Consider the following 26,550-nt stretch of genomic DNA (forward strand, 5'->3'; position numbering starts at 1 on the left):
AAATGATTGGTCAGACAGGGTAAAAAGGACGTAGGAAGCAAACAGATCCAGTTAGGTGTACTCCAGGGAAACAGTTGATGATCCTTATGGGTCCCTTCCAAACACTCTGGGTTTTTTTGTTCACTTTTAATTCATTTTGAGATCGAGCTACTCATGTAGAAAAAGAATTTCATGGCCTGAGTTTAAGGATACTTGACCCTGGATTCAAGTCTGCCATGAGGTGTCCAAATGAAGCTTGGAAGTCAGAGTGTTATTTTTGTATCATCGGGGCAGGCAATTGGGCACCTCCAGGCATGCCTGGTGGAATGGTTAAAAACTGAAACGGAGTTAATCTGTAAAGTGATGACCATGGAAGAGACCCTTCAGACTTTTAAACTCTGGTGTTAGTTTTGTCAAAGTTCAACTGCAAGAGCTGCTAAAAATGTAACATTTAATCAAAACTTCAAATGTGTTTAGGTTGATTTCTTTATAGACCTGTTTGTTTATTTGCCACAACAGGTTCTCCTGAGGTACGTGGAAACGCTGGCCTTTTGGATCAATTAGCAGCTTTGAAGTGGGTACAGCAGAACATCGCTGGCTTTGGAGGAGATCCAAGCCGCATTTCTTTAGGAGCTGACCGTGGCGGGGCAGATGTTACCAGCATTCACCTGTTCACAGAAACCGTGGATACGAACCTCTTCAGGAGAGTGGTGTTGATGGTAAGTCCCATTCCTGCCACTTCAACTTCAGTGTAAAAGGAGGTTGTTATAGATGTGAGGATGTTGCAGTGTGTGGGTGCTGCTTTTATTTCATCCATGCCTTGGCAGCGCTAATCGGGCGGTTATTGCTATAGTTATTTTTCATCTCACCTGTGACTGCTATCTCCAGGACCGGGGTGCTTCACAGGGATGTACGAGAGATGCACTTTAGTGATTGATTTAGTCATAGTAAAACTCTGGTTTTCGTCACTGTGGTTTTTTTGTGTATTATATAAATAGTCTTGTTTCCTAACTTACAGGTACAACAGGTTAGTTTCCATTCCATAAATACGGTTGTTGATCTGCAGTTTTGAGAATCTAAAAATAATGAGCCAAACATCCACGTGTTTAAAGTATCCAATCTTTTTATCTGATCTCACGACAGATTTCATTTTAAAGAAAAAGCAAGTTTCAGAAAGAGACTAAAAGTCTGTTTACCCACAGGCTGATTTGCTGTCAGCTTGGGCCATTTTCGCAGTCACCCCAAGTGGATCCGTATTTTTACAGCCAAATCACAGGACTTTGAGATCTGCTTTTTCAGCGTTGATACTACCATTGATCTTTGCAGCCTCAACTAGGAGTAGTGTGCTCTGAAATGAGCCGTAATCTTCAGTGGAGGTTTATATATCCAGCAGAAATGGTACTTGAACAAAATGATCTTTCTGCTAGCAGCCCTGGCTTGGAACTGTGAACAGAGGAACAGAATTCTTGGTCCGGAAAACCTGGGGCCCACTTAGATAAAATCTTGCCTTGAAAATAATGACATCTCTAGCAACTACTTGATTTTTCTTCAGTGTGCCCCTGTCCCAAGAAACGTGACCTTCTTTTGTATCTCTGTGTCTCAATAAGATTATTTTAATTGCATCACTCCAGTGGAGAAGCAAGGGAAGTTGCTGAAAATTGCTTTTCAGTAGTAGTTTTTTTCTGTTGTTCTCAGATAATTCCTCATAGAGTTCCTAGGTTTTTACTCTACTCTTGGCGTAGTGGTTAATTTGCTAGTAGACCTAGAGTCCTTTTCTCTCAGAGCACAGTTTCATCCTACTCTTTCTCTGAAGTCACAAAGTTTTTACTGACATGGCTCAGGATGGGGCCCTGTGAAAGCTGTGGCAGGATACAGTGCAATTTACCAGCTGAGCAATGTATGTGAGCAATGCATGAAAGGCAAATGCAGGGACCTCTTTGCTTATCATTATTTCTGGACTGCAGTTCCACACTGCATCTTTTCTTTTATAAAACTTTATAAAAGTTTGAACACCTTCTTTCTCCTACAGCAGGACATTGAATAACAGAAAACAGTGGCAAGTGCAATCAGCAGGCAGGTGCATCAATTCTTCCTACTGATTTACTGTTCATAACAATTTTCTTCATGGGACTGTGTGGACCGCTTCTTGGCAAAAGCAGGTTCTCCACTTATTTCAAAGTAATGTTAAGTTTTTATCCTTGCAGTGTCATGGTGGTTTTAGTTTTCCTGTGAAATATACTGACAGAATAAAAAGCAAGCAGTAACAGCAGTGGCTTAAAAATATACGTTCTCTTTTTTCTTTTTTTTTCTTTTTTTTTTTTTTTTAAATGAAGTGATGCAGAATGCAACTGTTGGTTTACTCAGATTTCTCACCTAGACCTCTTGTAAAAGGATGTGTCTTGTTTTTGTTCCAAGACACCAAAATCATTGCGTACTTTTAATTTTACTGGAAAAAAAAGGAGGTGCACACAGATTAAGAATGATGAAACTGAGAATATGTACCAGATGTGGCCTTCCTGAGGGAAAATTCCATGAAGCAATACAGCTTTTCTGCAAAAGTTAGTTTTGCACTCCTTGTCTCTGTGATGCATAAAAAAATAGTTTCTTAGCCTGCAGAGAGCAGTGATGTATGAAACTTTCTCTACAAGAAGCCTACACCTGAAATAGAAAAATGCTTTTGAGTTTCCTATGTCTACCCTATAAAAGATTTTGTTTGGAACAGATCTGGAAAAAGATTGTACAAAATCAATGCAAAGCTGACATGGGGACCTTTTTATAACAGTTTGTCTTTTGGTAGTATGATTAGAAAAAAAGTAGTCTCAGTGATTATGGTCTTGTTTTAAATCACTTAAGAGCATTAACCTGGTGTTTGACTTCATCTTTTAATTAACTGGTTTGTTTACCACTGCAATTTTGATGTGGAAGAGTGGATCAGCGGTGTGGATTTCCTCCATCTCTTGCAGGAGGCAGTGGAGGCAGATATGTTAGGTGTCCCCTCCAGGCATTCCCTGGTGGGGGTCAGAAAGAGAGCTCCCAGGCTCGGGAGCAAGGGAAGACACCAGAAGCCTCCTAGCTATGGAAGCAGGTTGGCCAGTGGTGGAAAAAGCATATTTATTGCCCCGCTGAAAACTACTGCAATCAGGTGCAGGGCTGTCTGATGCGGACCCTAAATATCCCTGACTGTATGATTAGCTACCCTTTAGATCCCCTTTCTTCCCTCTTTTATCATCTCCTTTCCCCCACCCCCTCCCCCCCCCAGCCTCTACCAGCCTCATTACCTCTCAAGTAAACCAACCACCTCTGATTACTTTTTCTCCATTGCTCCCAGTTTTGCTACATCTCCACCCAAATTTGGTATTTCTGATACTGTCTCTTACGTAACCTCAGATTTCTATAGAGTCACTGGGATGGTCTTTCAGTTATTTATAAGAAATGGCCAGACCTCACAGAATTTCCCCATGACCACCTGTGAAATGCAGCCATTTCTTATGGCAGAATTCACAAGTTTTTGTCACCTTCTCATGTTGTTACTATGAGCGTGACGGAGCACTGGCATAAGTTGCCCGGGAAGGTTGTAGAGTCTCCATCCCTGGAGACAGTCAAAAGCCATCTGGACATGTTTCTGGGCAACCAGCTGTAGGTGACCCTACTTGACCAGGGTGGTTGCACCAGGTGACCTCCAGAGGTCCCTTTCAAACTCAACCACCGTGATTGCATGAACTTGTCGCCACCAGAACACATCTTATCCCCTTCCTACAGATCGTGTTTGAAGTGCTACCCAGTCACATGTGCTCTTGCATTCTTTTGATCTGTCAAAGATACCTTCTGGCAGTGTCATTGCAAGACTCAGCATTTATACTGGTTGCATGCTAGGTTGGTGACCATTTTCTAAAAGCAAGACAAAGTAACTACTGGGTATTATTTTAATGAATAAATACAAGTCATGACTTAAAAATCTGTAATGCTCCCCATATACATTTCACTGGATAAAATGCAGTCACCATAACATCTTAATGATCAGTAACAGTAATGAGATTATACAAACACCTAGAGTTCCTGAGTTTATTTTGCTTTGTGGTGGTCAACGTTTACCAGCCAAATTACATTCAACCTTTCCACTCTGAAACATGTTTAATTATGCTGTGAAATATTCTTACCTCTGAATCTCTCTTGCTAGTGCAAATGATCTGTTACAAGATCTGAAGAGCACAGATTTGTGCTAGAAGGTATTGACAGAGGAAATATATAGGGTTTTTATATATATATATATAAACCAAATTTCCTATCTCTCCAAACCTTCATTACTCAAATCTGTATAAAAAGGTATGAGAGAACATTAAATTGAAAGCATCTCAGCTCAATAACATAGACTGCAGCATTTCACACTCCCAGATGTGACTAACTGATTTAGAAAGGAGTCTCAAGCCAGGTTCAAAGGACCATGCTAGCTGCTCCTTTATCACTTAGCAAAGGGTACATATATAGAGAGAAATTCTCCAATTGTGAAATTTCAGATAACCAAGTCAGAAATCTTTAAGCGGTTTGATGAGATACATCATGACTATTTGACATACCTCTCTTCACAGAAGAAATTCAGAAAACTCTTTAACATCCACTGTTGCTGATTTTCTTTCTTAGTTTAATTATTTTAAAAAGCTGCTATTAACATAAATATTATACATAAATATGCAGGTGCCTTCAGGACATGAGGTTAAAATCTGGTCCTTTACTCATAAAAGGTCACACCTTTGCGAGCCTACCTCTGCAGTTAGGCATGATATTACCATATTTCACTTTACACTTAAAACCCGCTTTGTTCCCTGTTGTATATCTGCTAGACTATGGGCAGCTGAGTTATGCTTTTGGGTATGTCTGTACTCCCAGCTCAAGGCTAAGCAGGAACTGCTTTTCTCATTGAGTTAAACCTGTTCTTAATTTTGTGACCACTTTGTGACACTGCAGGCTATTACCATCAGTTGAATTCAATGCCACTTGGAAAATCGATTATTTTATTTTTTTCCCTAAAGATGACAGAAGTATGGAGTCAATATAATCAGGTGTTTCTTGGATGCTGGATGTTAGATATTCTTGGGGTCATTGACAACTTTCTGAGTCATTGTCAATGACAATGAATTATTCTATATGGAGAAGAAAAAGGCTCCTTTTCTCAGCATAGGTAGGTTCTGTAAAGATGGTTTGTGGCCTTGCGGAGAATACCAGAGTAAGACTTAATTGTAGTTAGTCTTTTCCTATGCAGTCACCTTTGTACAATGGTGCACATAACCCTTGCTGAAGAGTCATCTGCCTCACTTGGCTCTTGACTTAGAGTCTTTCAGGTTATTCTACTTGTGAGCAGGTTCTAATTTCAGGTGCACTGGGGACGTTCCTAGCATATGCCATGGCTGAGATGGCACCCTTAAGAAGGTCTCTGGTTAACATTCAGAAGAGGAAATCCACAAGCGTTGCCAGCATTTCATCATCAGCTGGTGGGCTTGTATCTCTCAGCTGTCAAAGGACTGCAGGACCACAGGATGCTCTGGGTTTTTCTTCTAATCCCTCAGTTGTTTCCATTTTTTTCCCCTGGGTTGTCTTACATCTAGTCTTCATAGTATGTAGGTGGCAAGTGAAGGGCACTCTTACGTTTGCTGCCTGTGTATATAAGAGACTGGGCTTTCTTCTTCCTGGCACTTGCAAAAGAAGCATTGCCATCCTCTGTTAAGGAGAGGTAGGAAGCAATACTTTCCCGTAGGCCATAGCTGAGACAAGAATCATCCATTGCTGTCAGGGTGCTTTCAGTGTAGTCACTCACCTCCAACCTTTAAAAAAACAAAATTTTTTTACTGTTTCAGCTACTTGAACTGGGACTGTTAGTAAAACAAAAACAACAGTTGTTACACCAAATGATATTAATTTTCTTGTATAAAAAATATTCCTGTCTCATAAATCACCAAACATTTCTGCCTGCGATTTTCCAAAACAATCAATACAACAGTAATATCTAATTATTTTTCAGCACTTGAAAAGGAAATAATGTCTATATACTTCCTCTCTCGCTTCTTAATCTGTAGGAAAAATGGCCTTGATACTGCACAAAGGTTGCTTGCATTTGTAAGCAACTCGGTATGCTTGGTGAAGGAAAGGTAGTGAAGGGAAAATTATGCTTCAAATATAAGAGGTGCTTTTGCTTGTGAAGGTGGTTTTTTCACCAGCTTCTGAAACCTGACCTACTTTCTCTAGTTGCAGTCATGGTATTAGAAGTCTCGTGAACCTTGAGTTGGACTGTGAACTGAGACACACACAGCACGAAAGCTCTGTGCTGGGATAACATGTTCACTGCACTTGTGCTGCTTCATGGATGGCCACCGTGTGAACAAGGGGGAGCCACCTCTGACTGTTGGGGCTCACGTGTGAGCTATTGCACGTTAGTGTGCCACTGCTGGTGGATCTGACCAGGCTTTATGGCCTGGCTCTTACTCCTCCCCCTTGGTGGGGAGGACTCATGAGGCCCAAAGGGACTGCATATGTGGCCACGCTTTTACCTGGATAGGAGAAATGATTGAATGTTAACTACACTTCCTTTCAAAGGCAGACCAGTTAGAGAGCTGAACATCCAGTTTCGATGGGTCAGCCTGCTGTCCGCAGCTTTGAAGATTGTCTAATCTTTACAATTGATCTCAGGGGAAGGAAATGGCTGTTTCTTCTGTGTTATAAGTAGAAGTATGTACAAGGCTGGAAAAAAAGCCTGTGTTGTTTCTGGCAGCCTGTGTTGTATGTGGTACCTGTGAATATTTCTCCAGTTGAAGTTTTTATTCCGCATCACCACAGGAGGAACTTGATTCATTACGCTGTTGTTGTTAGTGCACGGGGTAAGACAAGGTGTTGTAAGGACGCAACAGAGACCATCAGCAACTTCTGAACAGGGAAATTAATACACAGACAGTTAATCTTTGCTCACTTTACCTTCACTGTTTTCCTTACCTGGTGCATGCTCAAATAAACAGCTTTGGACACAGTAGTAGCAGTAGTCAATATATTGTGTGTTCTCAGCAACGACACTGTAAGCTTAACTTTTTCCTTTCCTCATACCTTTGCTTTTTAATTTATCCTGGGGTGTATTTCCCACAGTACAAGTGAGTAACTGAGACACAGAGGGATAAAGTGACTTGTGCAGTGTCTAGTAAGAAGTCTGTGGCAGAGCAGGGACTTAAAGCCAGGTTTTCTGAGTCCTCAGTGAGTTCTGCTTTTGCCTCCCATTATCTCAACCATACAGAGTCTAAACCAGATGCAAGATGAAACCACTCAGATTGGATTGCGTGTGCACCTATTCTGCTGTGGAACATGGCTATGGAATGAATCAAGGTTCACATGTTCCTTTCATCTATGCTTCTTCTCTCTGTCCTCTTCTCCTTGTTCCACTAGGAACATTTCATATATTCTTCTGCCCAAGTAGAGAACATTGCAGCTGAATGCTAGTGTTTTACATCTCTGAGTCTTATTTAAGGGTGAGATTCTGTATCATCTCATGGTGGCAGAAGAAGGAGAGGTAAACCTCACTATGTCTCCTCTTATACCGGTAACTCAAGTGAAAATGTTAATTGTTAAAAGTATTGGGTTCCCTCCCACACCAAATTTAGGCTTCAGTTTTTCCCTTCTTTCTAAATGGAGAAAGTTGTCAGCAACTAAAACATAAAATAATCAAAAAATATCCAGTCCAAATTATCACTCTTCTCTTTATGTTGTTGGACTTGAAAGTTTCTTTTGCATGTTCTGGATTTGAGTATGTTTTTTCTGCCCAGTTTATCAGAGTATTCTTTGGCCAACACGCTTTTTCATTTACCTATGAAATACAGAGATATGGTAGCTCTACACTTTTAAGATTGCAAAGTACCCATTACTAGTTAAATTAAAGAATCTGTTGTCCTTTTGCAACTTCTATGCAATTAACTTATTGTGATCTTCCTTCCTCATTTTAAAATGTTCTTGTTTTAATGCATGGTAACTGCTGCAACCTAATTGTGTAGCTTGTTAAGTTATCTCTCTGACACAGGTTAAATTGCCATATATCTGGAAAACTGTCATTGAAACAGGCATCGCCCACTGGACTGATATTAGTGAAAATGACAGCTGAATCTGGATTTAAGCTAACAACTTGAGTCTCTGGAGATAGCTTCTGCTGATAAAATCTAGCCATACTCTTCTAAAGTAATAGGGAATAAACATTTCTGAGAATTTTCTGCTGCAGATAAGGTTGTGTAATGTATTGGTTCCTAAGAGAAACATGATTGCAGTACCTGGTCTTGTATGGCCTGATGCTATCTGTCTGTCTGTCTGGTAAATAAATAAATGGCAGACATGTCCATGCTAGTAAACAAAGTGGGCCAGGAGCTGAACTCTGGCCCTGGGACCCAGAACCATCTGTACCTCTGTACAGCTTAACATATTTTGTACACCCAAACTTTGGCTTTAGCTGTGCTCTGAGAGAGGCTGGGCATCCCTGGCCTGTGCTAACCTCCAAACTGTATTTGAAAGTTGTCTAGGGAAGTGCTAGACATTAGTGTTTGGACCAAATAGTGTTGTTGACATGGCCAAACAATATCATATACCAGTATGGGCAGAGCCTATCTGTCTGTCTTTAGCTGAGCTCTTGGGTTGATTTCAGTTGTACTGTTAAGAGTAGCATATATGTATTTAGGATCCAAAATAAAGTAGAAGATATAAACTGACATTTTTTCCATTACTTGTTCTGTGGTGCTAGTTGCAAGTCTCAGACACAGACAAAACTGCTTGTTCTGGACGTTTGCTAGATAGTTTTACAGTTGCCAGTGGAAAATATGTTTATTATGCAGTTCTTTTTACCTGAGTAGTGATTCACAAGGTCTTCAAGGCACTGAAAGGTTTGCCGTGGAGAGATGTAATACCAGTTATTTGGAAGACGAAAGATCCTGTAATGTTTCACTTCCCTGTGCCGCACCGACAGGGAATATAACCCTGGAGAAAGAGAAGAACTAATCACACCAAAGCAGGGCCCTAATTCTTGATGGACAGAAGCGACCACAACCAAAGTATCTGTAAGATGTGGTGTCACGATCCAAAAGGCCCCAGAAAAAACTGAAAAAACTCAGTGGCCATCCTAATTTCTACTTACATAGCATACTTTATAGATATACTTAAGTATAAAAAAGGGAATAAGGGGCCCAGCATCAGCACCTGAGATTTTGATTGAATTTAAATTTCTGTTGTGTTTTCCCCTTATTTTTGCTGGTATGGGATTTTTTGAAATGTTGCAAAGGAAACAGACTTTTAAAGAAGTTGTTTGCCTTCCCCTGAAGAGGGGACCAGACTCGTCCCGGTATGCTGATGTAGTGAGCTCCCAATAATGCAGTACCTGATACCTGGTAATGCAGTCCTGGCAGGAGACGACAACTTGGATTTTCCTGTTTCTTTGTTTAAAACTATTGTGCAGCATTTAGTTGGTAAGGACTGAACATTGATTCTAAATTTCTTTGACTTTAGTGTAGGTATTATGAAACTAATTGGCCTGTGGTATGCAAGAGGTCAGAGCAGATGATTTATTATTCCCTTTGAACTGTGGTATCATGTTATTAGGATGTGTTCTGGTCCTTCAGAAAAAGAGAAGATAGCATGTTGCACAACGGGAAATGTATTCACATTGAAGAGAATGGAAGTATAAAATGTGTACAGTACAATTCCCATGTAGCAACAGAATTGCTATGAAGGAAAATAAAATTGAAAGCATATAATTTTTACAAAGTAAATAAAAGAGCCACCTATGTATATAGGAAATGCACTTATCAGCCACCCCTGCTGTTTGATGTGTATTTCATAGCTTCTTCAGGCAATCTTCTGTGGACCAAGGCAAAATGATGACTTCTCCTCCACTTGCAAAGACTCACTGCCTAATAATCTCTGCATGCGACCAAAGTAAATAATAGCGTTTAAACTGTTTCTTGTTTGTGCTGATGCCTGTGGTACTTTCCGTGGCCATCACTAGCCCAACACTGCTCATAGTGCAGGTGACTGGTGAAGACTGGTATGCTTCACTGGGTGCCTTTGCCTTCCCATTTCATACATTTTTCTGGTTTCAGACTGATCCATTTGAAGCAGGACAGGGAGTGAATTAAAGATCTGTAAAACTGTTAATGCCTGAGATCAAGAGGGAAAAATCATGTTTTCTCACCTTTCCTAGTTTCACTCTCTCTGATCATGAAGGAACCAACTTTGGTGTTGGGTAGCTGTAGAAGTTCCTCTGCTTTTTCTCTTCCCAGCCCTTCAAATAACCAGCTGTGGGGCAGGAAAAAACATATTCTGAAATTCAGACACCAGTGAAACACAGAGCAGCATGTGGCCATGAAAGTGCAGCATTTGCCAGGAAAAGTGACTGCAAAAATAACACTGGCTTTCTGTAGCTACTCTCTCAACTATGTCCAGGCATATTTCCACAGTTTATGGAGAAAATCTTGCTCTCTTTGAGTTCCATTAACTTTTGTGATGCTAAGAGAAAGGTGAATAAGGTTTGCATTTATTAGGGATAACAAAAATTTTTGAGCCACCGTGATCTAAATTGTTGGGGACGTGGTATATTGTTGACATACTTGTGGCACTAGTGAAATCCCTGTTTTTAATTTAAACCACTTTTGTTAACTCCCAAAAATTATTGTGTCATAAATAAACCCAAAATAAAATACAATCATTCTGTTTATGCTAGGAAACCGTCCAGACATACAAGTTAATTGGCTTTGTGGATAAGGGAAAGTAGAATTAGTCTTACAGATTTTCACCGTAGCTTGGTACACTGCTGCATTTTGCCACAGGTAGTGACTAAAAGTGTAACTGAGCTTGCTTGGCTGGTGTAGGAGTTATTGGCACTTTAGTTTAATGCTGTTCTTGTGTGTTTGATCCAAGCTGCTATCAGCAAAATGGTTTGGGGGAAGCTTCAGACAGTGGCTTCCATTATCATGTCTATACCCCGTCTTTGGGAAAATATCTCTATTTCAGGAGGGTATAAAAGCATATTCAGATTTACACACTTGCATAAATTGCAATGAAGTTTACAGTTTATATGCCTAAAATTAAACAGGTATTAAAACTTCTGCCAGAAAGGTTTTAAGTATGTGCTTTAATGTTGGGTTTTTTTCCTGACTGGTGTCTAGGGCAACAAGAAACCTCTGAACCTTCCTTAGTTCTTCCAGTGTCAGAGTTTACATTCTTGAATAATTTATTACTCTTTCTATTTGTTCTTTTTGGTCTGTTTTTCAAGGGTAACTCCAGCTTAAATTTTACTTTTTGTAAATACTAAAAATTCTTTCTAAATAAGGTCTCTTAATGTCTTAAAATTAGTGATTAGTCCATAAAACGAAGTCTTTTAAATATATGACGTTTTAGGTTTTTTGACCCTTACCTGTACTTAAAACTAAGGATATTCCTTTTTGTATAATGTAAACTTAATGTGGATTTGATGTTCTCAGATTTCAAAGGAAATATTTTAGACTATCAATAAATAAAATTTCTGTGTGTCTAGTCTTTATTGCCATTGTTTTGATTATGACACTGAATAACTAATCAGGGCAGTCTATGTAGAAATGTAGTGTTAAAAGGCTATAGGAAATGCATTTACTTACCCGTGGTAAACCTTTGCTACATATTTTCCTGGGATATAGTTTTCTCGACCTGTTGTAAGGGAATGGACTCTCCACCAGCCTCCTTCACTGTGTGAAAGCAAGAGAAGGGGTATTTTCAGATGCACTTTCGGATCTTGTCCTTATTTTAGAAATTAGTTAAAACATAGAGATTAGCCTGTAACCTTCTGTCTGTGTTCCTGAATCTATGTATTCAAAAAGGGACCAGAGTTTCTTACATTTAGAGTAGTTCTATTTCTAAACTTGCATCAGGATCAAATTTGGACACAGAAATAAGCTGCATTTGTTCCATTTAAATTACGTAAGTAGTAAAATATTTTTCTTTAGTTAAAAGAAGAAGGGTAAATACTCAGTGGTTAAACCATGCTATTCTCTGCCTTCCCACAGCTAGACTTGTACTAGTATCCAAGACATTTAGCTTACGGCTGAGTATGCTCTGTCTGAACAGTCCTGTAGTTCCTCCTGTAACATTAGGGTAGAGATACTCAGCAAATGGGCCCTGTCTGCCTGGGACACAGGTTTTCAGTCTAACAGAACGTGGTTTGCTCTTTTCCTTTCCTTCAATGAGTTGCTAACTAGACTCAAAAAAAAAAAAAGACCTCCTAGCTGAAACTAGATGATGAGACATGGGTTTTTTCACTGATTTATCTTAGGTTCTTACGGTGATACTGAATGCTGGCTTTGGCTTTTGAATTCCTGAGGAAGGGCAGAGGAAGAAGAGTTTTCACAAAGATGCTGCGGAGCTTTTGTGATCACTGCAAGGATGCTGATGGCTGATGGGTTCTCACCACCTCTTACTTTAGGAGTTTGAATCCAGATAGTAGTGTGTCTTGTGTTTGAATGCTGTGTTTGTGGACATTCATATAAATGCTCCCAAATACTGCCTGGACTGGACCAGAGTGTCAGTGTATGTCAAAACAACTGAGTTGAAAACACTTATTTTAAACCTTGTGAGTTATAGCTACTGGGACCGTGGTCCAAAATGTATATGCTGAGGGGAAAAGGGAAGTGTCTACTGTTCAGAGCTGGAAATTTCAGGGCCATACAAGTTTTGTTTGTGGGTTTTTAGCTGACATGAAATAATATATAAGCAGTTTAAGTTACTTTGGTTTTTTTCCCCACAACTCTCCCGGAAGAACCAAGAACTGCTATAACAACAACAACAACAAAATCTCAGCTTCAGCATCTCCTTTGCTCCTAATTATAATATTAATAACCCTGAAAAATCCCTATGATAATTAGAAGTCCCAAAGCAGCACATCTCTCCTGGGGCAGGAGCCACAGAAATTATGTAGACTGGGGAGATCACTGGAGGACATCTGGTATGACTGCTGCCAGCTAAATGCAGTTGTTCATCTGGTAATGAAAAGTGCCTGTCAAGTGTGGAGGGTGAGAAACCGTGCAAGTGGTGCTTATCTAATTCTGCCAACCCAGAGCAGTCACCAATATCTGTGAGGGGTTGTATTTTCTGGGGGGGTTCCATATATCTTGTTCCTGGCAGGACTGATGGGGCTGATTACTGCCACACATAACTGCTTTGGTAGAAGGTGGAAAAGGTTCTGTTATAAAAGCAGCGCGTGCCGCCTGCTCATGCTGGCTTCTCTGTGGTCGTCACTTGTGCTCTGGTCATGCTGCCTCACTGCTCTTTTCCACTGCATTTTTTTCCTTTGAACAACTTGAGAAAAAGATCATGCCTGCAGCTTATGTGCAGCAACTCTGCAGGCAAGCGGTTCCTATTAACATCAGCACATACCCCAGTAGGGAAGAAGAGGTCCTTCACTAGGAGGCTTTGCTTTGCATAGAGCATTGGAATCTCTTGGCTTCTGTGAACAAGCTGATTCGAAACAGGAACAGGAAAGTTCCCATCAAGCCTTGCTTTGGTTCTTATTTGCTATTAGGAGAAGCTCTCGATCACTGCACAACAGACAAATGCGATAAAATCTGCTACTACAGAAGCCTAGTTCTTTTAGAAGGTGTTTGTCCAGTAGACCATACTGTGCAGCACATGTATGCATATGGCACGATATATATGATTTCCATTGCTATGGGCATATGTTGTCACATGGCGTTGTGAGGGCTCATGGCTGATCAAAGCTGGGAGTGAGGCTTTAAGCTGGAATTGCCAAGCTAAAGCAATTGTTGTACCATGTTGTGTATGTTATGCAAACTGCAGCAAGGTTTAAACAGCTAGAATTTACCAGAGAACTCCCCTGGTTTAGGGAAGCTCTCCATCAGCAGAAAATGCCCATGTAGTGGTATTGTCTGAGCCTTGTGACCTCTAGGTTCAGGGAGGCAGGGAAAGCACTTTGTTAGCAGAACATAACTGCAGCCATTCTGGGACAGACCAAAGGTCCATGTAGCCTCGTATCTTATTGCTGACAAAGGCCATTGTAGGTCACAGTGGCCTGGAGAAGACTCCGAGAATTCATCAGTCTGTGATAACTTCTCTTGAATACTTCTGTCCCCAGCAATTTGATGTTCTGACTTCCTCAGTCAGATACAGAGAATTTTTTCTAAAGAATTTAGAAATCCTCAGAGGATTTCTCTGCTATCTGGTGTGTCTGGTCTCCTCTTGAATGCGTCTGCTCCACCAGCTGCAAAAATGACATCTTTCTTTTCTAACCAGTGCAAACAGTGGCTGCAGGCTGTATGACTTCTAGGAGATCACTGTGTGCTGATACAAGTTGTGCATAAAAGAATATCAGGGCTGCTGGCTTCTATTTTTCAAGAAGTGTGCTCACTCACGTGTGTGCCAGTATTTGCACTATGCTTAAGGTCAGTCTGAAATAGTGCTCTTAAGGCTGCTGCTTCCTTCTGGGACTCATAAATTTATGAGTGGAACTGTCTGGGAAATCTTTAACCCTTTTGTTTTTTTCCCCGCTAATAAAATGCAGAATCAATTTTAAAAAAATTAAGGGGAAAAAAGGCTAGTTTTAATTTTATTGTTGTTACAATTGCCTTAAATCCAAGGTGAAGTTCTAAGACCTAATCATAAAGGAGTTGGATAAAAAGGGTGAGAGAGAAAATGAGAGACACACTTGATATAGAGAAATTCAGAATAATTTCACTTTTCTATGTGATTCAAAATATTTTTGCTCTTGCTCTGTTTTCCACTAACATGGTGGGGGATACTTTCTAAAATAATTTTTCAGAGCAGAATTCTGGTCTGAGTCCTACTTTAGGTTAGTCTGAATCCAGCTTCAGAAACCATGTCAGGGGAATCCAAGGATCAAAGAACAATCTGAAATCCCATATCCTGAAAGTATAGGGAAATTTACACCATGATTAAGCATCCTTCCTTGCAAATCCTGAACTGAGTTCATTTTGCTGAACTGCATCCAGTTAGGGCCAAGTGCATATAACAGAGCTTAGCATCAATTGTAACAAAACCTAACTTAAAAAAATGGATCAACTTACTCTGATAGCACACGTAGTTTTTCCCCTATGTGAAATATAGGTTGGCTTATGTCTGCTGAAGGATAGTCATAGAGGACAGCAAGGAAATCACTCTCCTGACCTGTTAAAAAGAAAGAAAATGTCACTTAAACCCAAGATAGAGTTCTGAAGCAGAAACAGATTTTTCTTTGTTTATTTTACATAGTAGCTCAAATGTGAAAAAAATCTCACTGTGAAATGTCACTTGGGAAACATAAAGAGCTAAAGATGAGCCTGTAACTTTAAGAAGTATCTGAAGATATTAAAAACCAGTCATTTGGTCAATTGTAAGCAACTAAATTTAGACCACTTTTTTCTAGTAATTACCATATTTAAAGGACATATTCAGTTTGAAACTAGAAAAGTTAGTATTTACAGTATTAGGAAGTAACCCGGTTTGATTAATGGCACTGTCTCTGAATGCCTCCAGCTACCATTTTGAGCCAAGCTGATGCATTACATTTAAGGAAAGAAAGATGCATGTTGAATTGTCCCATCATTTACCACCAGCGCTACTTTTCAAAGGTATGAAATTAGTTTAGTTCAAGGGCAATGAGGGTGTGGCCGTTATTGCCCATTTCCAATCATTTTTTAAAATTAGCTTGTTGAACAGCCAGAGCACTTTATTCTCCCCCTTTGTGTGGAAACTCTACTAGAGGTAGTACATGATGCCCTTATCTTTAATTGAAGGGAAGTAACGTTGGTGTTTATAATTAAATCATTATACAACTATAATTTACAGAACTGAGGTCAGTAAAGAGATAAGAGTATCTTTCATAGAAATTGGGATGACTCTGGGCACTGTGTAGAACACGTGGGTTTCTGAAGGATGGAGGAAGCACTTTGTACAAGACGGGGACTATCAAACATTCAAGAGCTCCTCATTCAGCATGAATCTGTGGGGCCCAGTAAATGCTGACAGGTGGGAGATTCAGAAATGTGCCATGCTGGGTGTTCTGAGGTCTTTGGCAGAAGTTCTGGCAAGAGGGATCGTGCAGTATGTTGCCTTTGTTTCTCCTGGAAGTGGGTCCCTTCCTTCTGCACGTCACAGTCCCCTCCACCGGCACGTGGGGTGACGATGCTTTCCCTCTGCCTCCAGCAGGATCAGTGCCCTGTTCCTTTGTAACACCACCTAGCTGTACATTTGCAGAGGTGGCTTGATCTCCATACTTGGCTCCTGTGTAGCTCAACATGTGCAAATTGGGAATGGATTCAGGGAAGGGAAGAAATTACCCAAAGAGATAGGCACACTTCTGTACCTTGTTAGGTTTTCTCATTTAATATAGATCTCTCATCAACTTCTCTTTAAGGAAGACTTTTTTTAGGGAAACCTAGAAACAGCATCCTGAATGAATGCTGAAACTGTCCCTGTGGTTTCAGCTTCTGTGTCCCAGGGCCTTACAAATAATTCACAGTGATAACGATGAAAGGTTGAAGCAAACACGTGAGTCTGCAGAAAAGAAATATATTCAAGAGAAGAAGTTTTACACTTGCTATCCTCACAGCAGCGATAATGAGAATATAGTGTTAAGGAAAATACTCCACATCCGCGATTTAAGGGAAATAAAAAGCAGTGTGTTCTCAGTTGGTTTTGAGTAGCTGTTTATTGTTATGTTGTAGGGACTTCTGTTATGCAAAGTGGTGGGTCATTTTACCTTAATATTCAAACTGACTGTAGGAAGTTTTAGTCTTGCTAGTTTTTGCCCATTGAAATAGCCCCACGATACAGTTAGTGAGCATCCTTATGGATGCGTAGATTGTGTAGAGTCTGGAGCAGGCATTGATTAGTTTGGCAGTGTGTTTGGTATTAGTATTGCCATGGTTTTCTTCGTAGTTTAGTGTCACTGAATTAAGCAGGACTAGTCCAGTACCTTTGTATTAATCAGCCAACTGCCGTGATTAGTCTACTGTAACTTATTATACAATTAGTTTAACTATATTGAAGAAATTCTGTGCTAAGCACATCTTTGATTGCTTCCCTTTTCTTGCTAAAAAATTAAGAGACACCTTCTCTTCTCTTTGAAACTGCTTAGTACCTGAGTCTAACAAGACCCAAGTATAAGTGCTGAGTCTTTTTCAACAAAGCAAAATCTTTTCCCAGGACTACAACACATGTATGCCAGAAGGTACGTTGTAAGAACTGCAGAATGAAGATAAAGTACTGTCACTTAATTTCTTATTGCATTTTGTTAGACAGCAGTTCTACACAGAATGTGATTTTATTTTAGCTTGATGACAATGCCTTTAGCAATGCTTTTTTTTAAAACTTATGCTGTTTACTTAGAAATATTTTGTTTCCATACTGAAAGGGTAGAAGACAAGTGCTTTTCTGCTCCTCCTTCATTGCATACTGGTGGTTTGCATTTCGTTATGCACTGTGGGGTACATGCCTTTTTCTCTACTCTAGCAAGGTCTGTGTTACTTTACTTACACTTTCATCTTTACATTTGTTTTTGTTTCAATTTTGCATGTTGATTTGTAGATCTGAAAAGGAAGGACTTAATCATAGTGTTGGTTGCCACATCCATGCAAACGTTACCTCTTAAACTACATGTACTTATATTAGAGTGAAAGTAAAGGGGTTTTGTACTAGCCAAAACCTTTTGACCCTCCTACTCCACAAACGAGACCTCATTTTACTTGGCATTTAAATCAAACCTCACTGGGTTTTTTGGTCATGTAAAATACCCTACCGCACACTCCATGACATTTCACAGAACCCATACTAGCTCCTTTCAAATACAAAAGCCTCGAAACAGGGACTAAACAAATTACATTGTTTCTCTACACCCAGATTTCATAGTGATCTAACAAATTTGATCTGGTGAGCTCCCCACACTTTTTAAGTTGTAACAGAAAAAAGATTTGCCTGAGTTTTTCTAACAGAACCTGTCCTCCACAGTGCAAGTGTAGGTTACGTCTGAGAATGGAAAGATCGAAGCACAGTCATTTCCACTGAATCAGGTGTTAATTTGGGGGGGGGGGGGGGGGGTGTTAGGAGTAGGAAATGAATATGAAATACATGCTAGTTTTAGATGTCTTCATCCCTGGATATCTTGCAAACTGCAAGCCTGAATATTGCATGCTTCAAATTATTCATTGGGAATGGACTAGAAAGCACTATTAGAGAGAAGGGAGAGCATAGTTAGAGCATCCAGCTCCAGCTCCACTGTGGTCCCTGTCTGGAGTGGAAATACGCTGCTCAGTGCTGAGCTCCCTACATCATCCCAGCTTTACTGTCCAGCAGAAAGACTATGATTTATGGCGTGGTATATACCAGAGATGGTAAAGGAGGGCACTGGTGTGTGTCTGGGAGGCTGTTTGTGCAGCAGCCGTAAGGTGTGGCTGCAGAGTCACACTGGCGTACCCAAATTAGATCTAAACCAGCCAGCTTGGGAACTGAGAGTTATGCAGGTGCAGCTCAGTAAGGATTAACCCTTGATTCAGGGTCTCAAGGGACGCAAGAGGAGGGGGTGGGCTCACAAGCCCTGATGCCCTGTAGCTGCTGTAGCTACCCTGTTTCAGCAGCTCAGTTATGCCAGGCTTGCCCATACAGTGTGCTTTCAGATAAAGTGAATTCATCTTTGGAGTCCAAATGTCTCCTTTGGAAATGCAGCTTACGTACTGTTCCTTTTCTCAGGACCAAGACTTTCCTCACTGAAGGTGAGGAAAGCACAAAGTTTTGCTTTCAGTAAAGTTCTCAGGCAGAACAGGGGGCTTACAGGGGTGTGATGAACCTGTTTACACTGCAGATCAAACCTGCAGACTCCAGTTAGGTGTTTTCTTCCCCCTTGTTAGATATTCCTTCCTTCCTTTCTTTCCTTTCTGTTTCAGTCCTTTATTCAGTCTCACTGAAATGAGCCAGTGTAAAACCTGCTTTTCCTAATGACTATTTGGACTATTGTAAGTCCATGGATTAGATCTTCCACCTCACTTAAATCTTCAGCTGGATGAGGTTACGCAGAGCCCCATCCAGCCTGACCTTGAACGATTCCAGGGATGGGGCATCTACCACCTCTCTGAGCAACCTGTTCTAGTGTTTCACCAACCTCACCATAAAAAATTTCTTCTTTATAGCTAGTGTAAATCTACCCTCTTTTAGTTTAAAGTTGTTACTCCTTGTTCTATTGCTACAGACCGTACCAAAAAGTTTGTCCCCGTTTTATTTATAAGCCCCCATTAAGTACAGAAGGCTGCAATAAGGTCTCTCCAGAGCCTTCTCTTCTCCAGGCTGAATAACCACAACTCTCTCAGCCTTTCCTCACAGAAGAGGTGTTCCATCACTCCTAACATTTTTATGGCCAGAAAGCTGTCTTTGGGTGTTTAAACATAGGTACCTGGTGCGATTTCAGCAATATGAGTCTAAGACATCCTTAGGGCCTCGGCACATGCCACTGTGGCTATGGGAGACTTGTTCCCTCGCCAGGCAGCAGCAAAGGTGTAGCGCTGGTGTAGGACGTGTAGTGCAGTGTGCTAGACGTGTAGGAGAATGCAAGTAGATCGAGCCCTGAATTCCTAAGTGGGTAATTTCCCCTTGCAATTGCTTTGCTATCAGTTTTGCTGAGTTATCTTTTAGGGGTATGTTCTATTTATGTCATTGGGAGGGATGCAGTTGGCTTTAGCCCTGCTAAATCCTGACTTTCAGCATGTATGTGAACAATACAAACTTGGTCACAGCCATGGCCGCAATGCCTCACTCTCCTACTCATCAGCAAGGTCCTTCTCTGAGGGTGTGCATATCTCTGTTTTGATGGTTATGGAATTTGTGACAGCCATTGTTGGGAATATCAACATAAGCCATTCTTCTTCACCAGAAAAATTTGTCGGTTCACGTTATGGGCCTCTGAGTAGCCATTACCAATATTTAGTCTCTGCTTTATTAGGATCTAGGGCTACATGGCTGCCTGTGTCAGCTAGTTCTTGCCCATGGCAAAAGCAGTGCTGGTTTTCCTTCCAAAGCCAGTGAAACCAGACTGATTATCTATCCTTGTAATAATGAGCAGCCCAACTGGGCCGTCTTTCATGAAAAAACCCAAAAGTTTGATTAAAGCCTTCTTCTTAAAAAACAAAAAAAACCCCAACCAAACAAACAAAATGAAACCAACCAAACAAAAAAGTTTGATTAATGCCTTCTTCTTAAAAAACAAACAAAAAGCCCCAAACTGTTTTCTCTTCCTTACCTTTGGGGAGTAATTTATTGCAGCCCTTGTACCAGCTGTCTGTCATTATGCGGCACGAAAGCTGAGGCTGTGGATTAGGAGGTCACTGAATCCCTCTTGCTTTCCCCCTCAGATGCATGACCTCTACCAGCCTACCAGGGGCTTTGCAACCTGATTTTTTTTCACATCTGGATGTATAGGGCAGATGTGTTGGGTCCCTCTTTGGCAGCTTGGCCTGTGAAATGTGTATTTCTGTGTAAGCTTTATGATAAATCTGGTGACAGGGTGGCTGTGTGCCACTTCCAGTGCAACTGTCTAACACCAGGCTTCAGGTGCAGTGCAAGCATGACATGAGTAAGGTTAAGTAAGACAGCATCATTAACTTTGAAGCAAAACCAAATTTCAAGAACAAATTTGTATCGCAAGCAAGTATGTCAAAATACAGTATTTCTGGTTTCTGAAGTAGTGTTTCAATGCTTTCTGAATTGGAAGGAATGTCTTTCAAGGAGCATGAGCAAATAATAGTATTAACATTGGGGTTTTTAATTAAAAGTACTTCTTGGAAAATGAGCTAGAATGTACCTAAAAATAAGCACTGTCTAGTGGATGCCCTCCTTCTCCCACAACAGTCATGCACTTGGCCTGCTTTTACTACATCAGGCGGATGAAGGAAGACACATGGATCAATGTGCCATATATTTTGAACATCCTTTTCTCTTGAAAGAAAGTAAATGAATGCTTACCTGTTTGGCTCGGCACGTTTGTTTCTACAGAGGCTCTTGGCATTTTCACAGCATTTCCCATTGTGCTTCTAATCTGTCAAAGCTCTTCAGAACTAAATCAAAGCAGACATTGAAATTAAACATCAGAATAACACCTGCTGTGCTGACAGATGAGAAATGACCTAGTTTGGGTGTCTCCAAGTTTGTACAGTTTTTCTTTTGAGAATTCTTGTGTCAAATTCATGTGAGAGTTTTACATACTTGCTAAACTCTCACCACTTTGGTGCTTTTATCAGGGGAACAGCAGAAAACCACAACTAGGGAAGTTGCTCAGAAGAACGCAATGTAGTAAAAGTTTCCATTACCAGTACCTCAGCACAATAGGAAGTCACAGCAAAGCCATGCCTGTACAGTCATTTCATAGACAAAATGTTCTTTTCAGCATTTGGAGTTCTGAGGCTACAAAGAAATTAATTAGATTGATGTATCTGGTTTTCAGCACTGGGTGTATATTATGTTGCTTTGTTACGGAACGGTAAGAATGTTGTTTGGTGTTTTTTTTCTGATGCAGTTGCGCTCTCAGCAAATGTGGGCAATGTTATTTTTCCTCTTGTTTTCTTTTTTCTTTTTCTTTTTCTTCTTTTTTTTTTTTTTTTTAAAGTAACACATTGCCTCAAAATGCCTCAGACCTTCCTCCTGCATAAAGCCAGTGGTGCAAATTCTTCAGATACTTGTCTTTAAAAGTCTTGGTGGACATACAAGAAACAGTATCAGACAATCTTGGGACTAAATATTGCAAGAGGGACAGTTTCTCTCATGACTTTACTGCACCCATCCTAATTATCCCTGACAGAGGACAGAGAGGAAAACCCTCTGCATGGGAAGGTGTCTCATGCTATGGTATGTTTTCAAAGGTAGAAGAGAATAAGTTCTTTCTGTTTGAAATTGTACATTAAAGCAAAATAATGCAACACCACTAGCGGACAGGTATTTTTTTAAAATATATTTCTGCCAGTTGCCCTGTGAAAATGGTAACAGGAGCTTTAGCAGCATTGTGTAGGTATTCTGCATCTTTCAGTCTTTTCTAGCTTACATATTTCAAAGATAATTGCTGCCTTTGGTAGGCTCCTTTTTACTTACAACAGGCTGGAGCCTGACAGCGCTGGCTGGATAGGTGTCTAACTTGAGAAACACTTGCTGAAATCAGTGAGACTTTATTACTAATTGTATTTTGGAAAAAGATTGCAGAATTGAGTATATTGCTTAATACCATATTTTTCTGATGTCTTACAGTGAGTTTAGGATGACACCCTATAGAATAAAATACCATTTAAAAGGAAGAGAATTTGTCTTATCAAATGCAAGTAGATCAGTGCTAAAACAGGTGGTAATGCACAGTTTGACTCTACCTCATCTGATTTTCAAGCTTCTTAGTGCTTGTTCCCGAAGGCTTTTTGCTAGAAGTCTCTATTTCACCAGCCAAATGGCACATTACTCGTTCACTTGTCTGCACTCAGGAACTAGCTTGCGGCACATCTGTAGGATGCAGCTGTGCCAGTGGCTTTCTGACAAGTGTCTGAAATCTGCTTTCACAAGAACAAAACCCTGTTTCATTGCCTGATATAAGAAGTCTAGAAGATGAATAACGAAGTAGCCTTAAATTTAAATAAACTATTTGGGTATTCATGTTCGAATAAAAGGGTGTCTTTTGATAGAAAACAAAAAAAAAAAAACGTTCTTCATTTAAGTACACCCAAGTTTCTAAAACTGAAATCAGAATTCATTTTGGCGGGCACTGTCTACTTGCAATATTATAATTTCCTGAAATAACTATGGATATTTTTTTGCATGACCTGATTTGAATTTCTTCAACATTTTTCTCAGTTGTATCCCATCAAGAATAAGAGGCATACGCATAGGAATAATGCAGCCAGTACTTTGGCTGCAGATATTATAGATGTTCCTGGCTCATCTTCAAATCAGCCAGCTAAATTTCCTGGGCATGGCAGTAGAGCTCACCGGGGCTGAAAAAGTCAGCCAGAGAAGTGGGATAAATACCTGGAAAGACAACCTCTGCTGAGGTCTGTGCTGTAGTAGATGCATTTTTGCAGTACTTGAAAAGGCCAGTTCAAATCTGGCTAAGTGCATAGCAAGTAAGCTGCAGTTACCAATATTTTTGTGCGATTCCAGATAGGTGCCAAGCATGGCAGCATAAATATCTTATGCCTGTCTATTTTAACCAATACAATAGTTATTTAGATGAGAATAGCACTTGAATTTTGTGTCACAGAAGTCTGGAAAAATAAAATAAGAGTCCTACCTCTATTTACCCCTTTATTCTGGATCTTGGTATTTGAGGGCCAGGAAAGCAAGTCATCCTACTAGCGATCAGACTTGTGACAGAGTGCGCTCAAGGGCTTTTTGCCTGCTTTTAAGATACAGCGGATACAATTTTCAGGTGTGCCTGAGTCACTTTGGAAAGTGATACGTAGCATTTGTACATGATGGAAAGACTTCTGAAAACTTTACCTCACACTTAGAAACTTTCTGAAAGCATGGCACATTTGAGAAGGCACCTTCGTTTCCCTAGATGGTGTTTAAGGGTCTAAACTCTGAAAGTTGCTTGCAGTGTTTTTGAAGCTTTGCTTATATGTAGTTTGTAATCAAACCACCTACTGCTAGTCCGGACAAATGGAGTACTGGCCAACAGGCATGTGCCTACTTCGTATTTTTGCACAGCACAGCCAAGACTGGTCTGGCTCACTTTGCCACATCAATCATTGCTCTTCTCAAAGGACCTCTAAAGTCAACAGGACAGAGTGTGCAGCTCAGGGCTGCTACTTTAGATGCAGCAGAATCTGATTTATGGAAAATACCAGTAACAGTGAAGAGCAATGACATTTTGGACTTTGATGTCATTAGCGTGACAGTTTGCTGTGTTTCATTACATTTTCCATGTTGGTTTACTGTCACTAATTACCACTGGTGGCAGTATAAAGTCTGGAAAGGGACAGAGAGTTCAAGATGTTCTCTAGAGTCATGGCAGAAGTGTTCAATAAAAATAAGCAAATGGAAAGCTGTGACCACTGCTGCTGATTCACTTATCCAAAGTGATTAAAAGGAAAATGGCAGATAGCAAACTAGGTTTTACCACTAGGGCCACTTTGTCATTATGCATTTGGGCAGAGTAAAGGTGCCTAGAGTCCAGTCAAAGGTGGTGGGGGGGAATGCCCTGAGGTATGGCTCAACTCTCAGATATTTGAAAATGGGATGGAAATGGAAGAAATTGGAAGTTTTCTCTGAAATGGTGTGAGAGGGGGGCAAAACGTTGTTTCTACTTGCTTGCTGGCAATGGTGTCTCACTGTTTTTAGATAAGGATTTCTGAAACAACACTGTGTATGACTCTCAGGTGCATGTTAGAACTTAACGGCTTAAGTAGTTCATGCTTGTGTCAAGTATTGGCAGCACAATGTAAATCCATTGTGTCACTACATGATAAACGGTATGGCAGTCTTCTGAAATTTTTAGATACTCTGTTAAAAGTGGACTTACAGGAAACTGTAAAGCATCTTGTGGCTGAGCTGATTTTTTTTTATCATTTAAGTCAATAGCAGAACAGTCACAATTTTACAGATGATACTCTTTCGAAATGGTGAATCTGCTCCAGGCACTGCATCTCACTTAAACTTGGTGACAGTTTGGGATACGAGTAGAGGTGGCATCCCTCTGTCGTAGAAGAAAATAATTATGCCAGATCAAAAGAAAGTCATTCACTGAGGGTGATTTGGGAAGAATTAAGGGCAGGTGATAAACACTAAGCTTGCTGTGTCTTATCAGCCCAAAGCCCTGCATGGAGGAGTGCCTCTGTGGTTCAGATTGGAGGGACTGCTGTGCTGCTGGGCTGCAAACCAAACTCTACCTGCCGCTTTCCCTGCTCGCAGGCCACCTCCTCAGGCTTGTGTGGAACTTTGATTTTAACTATTAAGATCACATTTGCAGTCTTCCATGCTTGGGCCCTTTCTCCCCTCCCCTTTCCACTTGTGCACATGCTGTTTAAAGAAAGCCAGTCACTGCAGCCATAGATGTTTGCAAACGCACAGCTAGTGGGGTTCAGTGATCTTTACAGCTTTCTTTTTGTTCCTAAAAAGAAGGTGAAGAAACATCTACAGCCCCAGTCCGGCTTCATGTCCTATTTATCAGTGGCAGAAGTCTCGGCAGTTATGAACTCTTCACCTATCAAGACTGGAGTCTCACTGACCTACATCGTGGGTCCCAAAAACCTGTGGTACAACTTATGCCTTCCCTTCCTGCATGCAGCACACGTACCAATAATTTCCTCTCCCAGAATCTGTTCTCTGAGAAAACACACTTTTGGAGCAGTTAAATAGCACAGCACATAGGAAAGTCTATCATTTTCTAAGAACTTTATACATTTAAAATTATTGAGAATTAATAAATATAAAGAAACTACAATACTAAGAGAAAGAAAAAGGCAAGATAAGCACCTGAGTAAAGCCCCTCTGTAAGGAATGCTGCAGACTAGTATCATTAGGACATTCATTGTTCCTGAGATGCTATATTCTATTTTTGTTACCTGATATTTACATCTATACTACTACCAAGGTTTTAGAATTTAATTCTAAACTGGTTTACAGGTAATGTCTGAATCCCACTTAACGAGAAAATGAAAGCACCAGCGCCCTGTTATTTTTCATGTGGGGAAAAAAAGCAGCTTAGATTTCAGAAGATGCATATTTTTGGTGAATTTCTCTTATTTTGTCATTTATCAAATTGAGCATCCTTTCAACTTTGAGGCACTTGTACCTTTGAGCTTAGAAGGAATAACATAATGCTGTAATCAAGGTAATTCACAGAAACATGCCACTATGAAACAACACAGAAATACCCCATTATGCAAATTTCTAACGCTTTGAATAAAAAGCCCACTAATCTGTGAGCTCATATTTTGGGTTATAGTGAAATGCAGTTTGCTTCAGCATAAGGTGCCTATGCATCTATCTTACTGTGAGCTTTCAGCAGACATACTTCTTGTCCCTTCTATCTTTAGTACTACTCCTTAGGAAACTGTTCAAGGCAGGCTTTTCTATTCCTATCTTTGGTGGCACTTGAAATCCACGTTCTGAATACTGTCACTGTTAATGAAATAGAACTCTCTTTTATATAAATAAAATGGAAACATTTGGTCCTGTATGCAGATAATAAAATGTATCAGAGCAATGATTACCTTTAAATGGTAGGCATGGTATTCCAGGTTGCAGTATTTCTCAAAAAAGCCGTAGTCATAATACTGCTCTCCTGCTGCCAGCAAGGTTTAGCTGATCAAGTCGAGGAGCAGCCAGTCAAATGAGCGTGTTGTGAAGTTCATGCTGTCATGTAGAGCAGCATTTGCCAAACAGGCCACATACTTCCTCTCTGAGAAATAAGGAAGGCTCGAAGTGTTTGCAACAGATGAGGTTCCTGTTGCAAGTCACTACTTAAGACTTTTTATCTACTGACTGAGAAAAACAGGGAGGTTTTCAATACGTTGTATCAGGGCTGGTTTTAGCAGATGTAAAAAATGAGCAAAATAACGTGGT

General features: G+C 40.3%; 2 protein-coding genes across 5 annotated transcripts in view; one reads left to right on the forward strand and one right to left on the reverse strand.

The window, feature by feature from the left end:
* TG (thyroglobulin) overlaps positions 1-26,550 on the forward strand; it is a 161,219-nt gene that overhangs the window by 95,863 nt on the left and 38,806 nt on the right. The window contains exon 41 of the mRNA XM_027786474.2: positions 499-698. Coding sequence (XP_027642275.2) covers positions 499-698 — 200 coding nt within the window. The remainder of the gene's footprint in view (positions 1-498; positions 699-26,550) is intronic.
* On the reverse strand, positions 3,889-26,405 carry SLA (Src like adaptor). 4 transcript variants are annotated; one of them, XM_013298958.3, is made up of 8 exons: positions 26,199-26,405; positions 20,974-21,065; positions 15,054-15,153; positions 11,619-11,705; positions 10,178-10,281; positions 8,836-8,967; positions 6,759-6,891; positions 3,889-5,795 (listed from the first exon to the last, which is right to left on the reverse strand). In XM_013298958.3, exons 2-8 carry the CDS (start codon positions 21,032-21,034, stop codon positions 5,576-5,578), a joined length of 837 nt encoding a protein of 278 aa, XP_013154412.1. In that variant the 5' UTR covers positions 21,035-21,065; positions 26,199-26,405; the 3' UTR covers positions 3,889-5,575. The 4 variants fall into 4 exon arrangements, with proteins under 4 accessions (XP_013154412.1, XP_055654873.1, XP_027642277.1 ...); XM_055798898.1 differs by lacking the exon at positions 26,199-26,405 and adding an exon at positions 23,273-26,089; XM_027786476.2 differs by lacking the exon at positions 26,199-26,405 and adding an exon at positions 21,324-21,605.

The sequence above is a fragment of the Falco peregrinus genome, chromosome 3, assembly GCF_023634155.1.
Source record: "Falco peregrinus isolate bFalPer1 chromosome 3, bFalPer1.pri, whole genome shotgun sequence".
NCBI lineage: Eukaryota > Metazoa > Chordata > Aves > Falconiformes > Falconidae > Falco > Falco peregrinus.